The sequence below is a fragment of the Mandrillus leucophaeus genome, unplaced genomic scaffold (genome assembly GCF_000951045.1).
Source record: "Mandrillus leucophaeus isolate KB7577 unplaced genomic scaffold, Mleu.le_1.0 Scaffold15, whole genome shotgun sequence".
In the NCBI taxonomy this organism is placed as follows: domain Eukaryota; kingdom Metazoa; phylum Chordata; class Mammalia; order Primates; family Cercopithecidae; genus Mandrillus; species Mandrillus leucophaeus.
The window spans coordinates 2,988,298-2,992,315 of record NW_012101476.1 but is presented as its reverse complement, the minus strand read 5'-3'; the positions used below and the strand labels follow the sequence as shown (position 1 = coordinate 2,992,315).

Below are 4,018 nucleotides of genomic sequence, written 5' to 3'. Positions count from 1 at the left end.
TACAGGCGCCCGCCACCGCACCCGGCTAGTTTTTTGTATTTTTTAGTAGAGACAGGGTTTCACCGTGTTAGCCAGGATGGTCTCGATCTCCTGGCCTCGTGATCCGCCCGTCTCGGCCTCCCAAAGTGCTGGGATTACAGGCTTGAGCCACCGCGCCTGGCCAAGACATTTTTAAGATAGATACAACATAAACCTTTTCAGTCTACTGACTGACTGCTTGTTCTGCAGACGCACAGGTAGGTGGAATGGCCAGGACCCTTGGGAAGCGCAGAGTGTAACACAGCTTTCCTGGTAGCTAACATCCCCGTGGTGGTGGTCAAAGAGGCGGGCACCACTTAACTTTATTACAGAAGTCAGGATCATCTGATCCGTTTTTTCAGTTCCTTTTCTGAGCTGCTTCTGTCACACCCAACCTGGAGGAATCTTGGTCCCAGATCAGCTCATGCATCTGTTCCTTGTGACCGCAGCGCCAGCTGCTGAGGCTGACGGAGAAGTTACATATGTGCAGACCAGCGGGTTCCTGTCAGCTTTCTCCTCCATTTCCACGGTGACTGGTTCACGCCTTGACGCTTCTCAGTCTCCCATCAGTCCTTCCTTCCTCTCAGTGGATGATTTAACATCCTCTTTCCAGGAAAAGGGAACCCACTGATGAGAGAATTCCCTCCGTTGATTTCTCATCACACCTACAAGCTCGTCCATCCCTTCCTGAGTCTGATCTCCCACTCAGGACACTGTGTCCTCCTCTCTCTCCAGCTGCCCTCTGCTCTTTTTCCAGTTCTTCCTCTCCACCAACTCTGTCCGTCCGGATTTAGTCATGTTCAGATACCTCCCATCCGAAAAAAGCAAAACATTGTTCAACCCGGTTTCTTCACCCAGCCATTCTCTCCTTTCCTGTCAGCTTCACGGCCAAACTTTAATCTTTAAACAACTTTGTAGTGCTGTTTTCTGCCCATAAAAGTAACATGCTCATTCTTAAAGAAAATTTTAAAATCACCTATGACTCTACCACCTTGAGAACCAGTGTTTATATTTTGGTATATAATGTGCATTTAAACACATACATAGACCTTTGTAAATAAATGAGATCATACTATATACACAATTACATGTCCTGAGATTTTCAGTGTTCTCTTGTGAGCATTTTATATCTTTTAAAAAATAGTTTTGGGCCAGACGTAGTGGCTCACACCTGTAATTCCAGTACTTTGGGAGGCCGAGACTGGTGGATCACCTGAGGTCGGGAGTTCGAGACCAGCCTGGCCAACATGGTGAAACTCCGTCTCTACTAAAAATACAAAAAAATTAGCCGGGCCTGGTGGCGGATGCCTGTAATCCCAGCTACTTGGGAGGCTGAGGCAGGAGAGTTACTTGAACCTGGAAGGTAGAGGTTGCAGCAGTGAGCCGAGATCACACCATTGCACTCCAGCCTGGGTGACAGAGCGAGACTCCATCTCAAAAAAAAAAAAAAACTGGCCGGGTGCAGTGGTTTACGCCTGTAATCCCAGTACTTTGGGAGGCTGAGGCAGGTGGATCACCTGAGGTTGTGAGTTCGAGACCATCCTGACCAACATGGAAAAACCCGTCTCTACTAAAAGTACAAAAATTAGCCGGGCATGGTGGCGCATGCCTGTAATCCCAGCTACTCAGGAGGCTGAGGTAGGAGAAACGCTTGAGCCCAGGAGGCACAGGTTGTGGTGAGCCAAGATCACTCCATTGCACTCCAGCCTGGGCAACAAGAGTGAAACTTCGTCTAAAAAAAAAAAAATTAGTTTTGGCAGCTAGGCATGGTGGTTCATGCCTGTAATCCTAGCACTTTGGGAGGCTGAGGCAGGCAGATCACCTGAGGTCAGGAGTTTGAGACCAGCCTGGCCAACATAGTGAAATCCCCATCTCTACTAAAAATACAAAAATTGGCCGGACATGGTGACGCATGCCTGTAGTCCCAGCTGCTCAGGAAGCTAGAGTGGGAGAATCGCTTAAACCCGGGAGGCAGAGGTTGCAGTGAGCAACAGAGACCTGGGTAACAGAGATCGCGCCCCAGCACTGCACTTCAGCCTGAGAGCAGAGCGAGACTTTACCTCAAAAAAAAAAAAAAAGAAAAAGAAAATAGTTTGGGCTGGGTGCAGCAGCCCACCGAGCCTGTAATCTTAACACTTTGGGAGGCCAAGGCAGGAGGATTGCTTCAGCTCAGGAGATCAAGACCAGCCTGGGCAACATACTGAGACCTTGTCTGTACTAAAATTTTAAAAACTCAGCTAGGTGTGGTGGCGCATGCCTATAGTCTCAGCTACTTGGGAGGCTGAAGTGCGAGGTTCACCTGAGCCCAGGAGGTCGAGGCTGCGGTGAGCCACTGCACTCCAGCTGGAATTACAGACGTGAGCCACCGTGTCCAGCTCATTTTAACTTTAGAATCTTCCTTTCTCCTTACCACGTACAGAAGAAAACATGGAGTTGAAATTGTTCTGCTAGGTTCTTTTTTAGTTCAGAGAATAGACCTAAAAATAAATGACTGACGTTCTTTCTCCTTTTTCTTCTTTGTACAGGATTCCCCAGCTTTCCGTTGCACCAACAGTGAAGTGACAGTCCAGCCCAGCCCCTATTTGAGTTACCGGCTGCCCAAGGACTTTGTAGACCTGTCTACAGGGGAGGACGCTCACAAGCTAATAGACTTCCTTAAGCTGGTAAAGTCTATGTGCATTTAGTATGCTGGCCGTCTTTTCAAATAGACCTTCAAATTGGCTTTTATATAATATTTCACTGGAATCCTGTATCACCTAGACTTTGATGCTTATGAATGGAGCCGAGTTACTGAGTTAGGTCATTTTCTAATTAAATATAAAATAGGAGCTGAAGGCATAATTTATTGATTAGAGTGACAGAAAATGTTTTTATGCTGTATATGCCTTTTGAACATTTTTCAAAATACTTGTAACTGTGAAGAAAGTGTGTATATTGTTAGAGGGCTGCACGGAGAGCAAGTCTCTGCTCTGGTGGTGATTTTACTCAAGAGGAAATGTGAATATTTATACTTCTGTGTGGATTTCTGTGTAGGAGTTTCTGTATGTATGGAAGAAAGAGAAGAAAATACTCAAGTACCTGAGGATAATTTGCTCAGGAGTCAAAGTGATAAACTAGTTTAATGAATTAAAGCATGGTTTTCCATGACAATTTTTAATCACATCTTTGCCAAGACCTCTGGAAAATTACACCTGCTGAGCAGATATCCCAAGGAGCATGTGCTATTTTAATGTCCCCTTGGTTTTCTTTGGCAGAAGAGAAATCAGCAAGAGGACGACTGATGAGCGTGCTGGAGCTGGAGAAGAGGAGGCCCCGCCCCGCCCCGCCGCTCGGGAGCTGCTCATCAGCCGCAGCTTCCTGCCAACCCTGATGCGGGCGGGCCGGGCAGTGTGGACATCAGCCGCTTTTTATATTCATGTACATCACCTGGGGAAAACAACAGAGGGACTTTGCTACTTGTAAAAATAACATAATAAATAGATCTTAAGCATAGGAAATCATACTGTTCTGATAATAAAATGCTTTCTATGAAATACGTTGCTTTTCTACCCGGTCGCTTTATTTATTTATTTTTATTTTTATTTTTTGAGACAGTCTCGCTGTGTCGCCCAGGATGGAGTGCACTGGTTCAATCTCAGCTCACTGCAACCTCTACCTTCTGGTTCAAGCGATTCTGCTGCCTCAGCCTCCCGAGTAGCTGGGATTACAGGTGCACACCACCACACCCAGCTGATTTTTGTATTTTTAGTAGAGGCAGGGCTTCACCGTGTTGGCCAGGCTGGTCTGGAACTCCTGATCCTCAAGTGATCTGCCCACCTCAGCCTCCCAAAGTGGTGGGATAATAGGTGTGAGCCACCACGCCCAGCCTATTTTATTTAGGGACAGAGTCTTGCTCTGTTGCCCAGGCTGGAGTGCAGTGGCACAATCACAGCTCACTGCAGCCTCAATCTCCTGGACTCAGGCAATCCTGCCTCAGCCCCCTGAGTAACTGGGACTACTG

At 47.0% G+C, this 4,018-nt stretch overlaps 1 protein-coding gene across 1 annotated transcript in view; it reads left to right on the top strand.

The window, feature by feature from the left end:
* Positions 1–3,553, top strand: part of CDC123 (cell division cycle 123) — a 70,465-nt gene extending 66,912 nt beyond the window's left edge. The window contains exons 12-13 of the mRNA XM_011974894.1: positions 2,544–2,681; positions 3,273–3,553. Coding sequence (XP_011830284.1) covers positions 2,544–2,681; positions 3,273–3,299 — 165 coding nt within the window. The 3' untranslated portion in view covers positions 3,300–3,553. The remainder of the gene's footprint in view (positions 1–2,543; positions 2,682–3,272) is intronic.
* Positions 3,554–4,018: the final 465 nt, after the last annotated feature.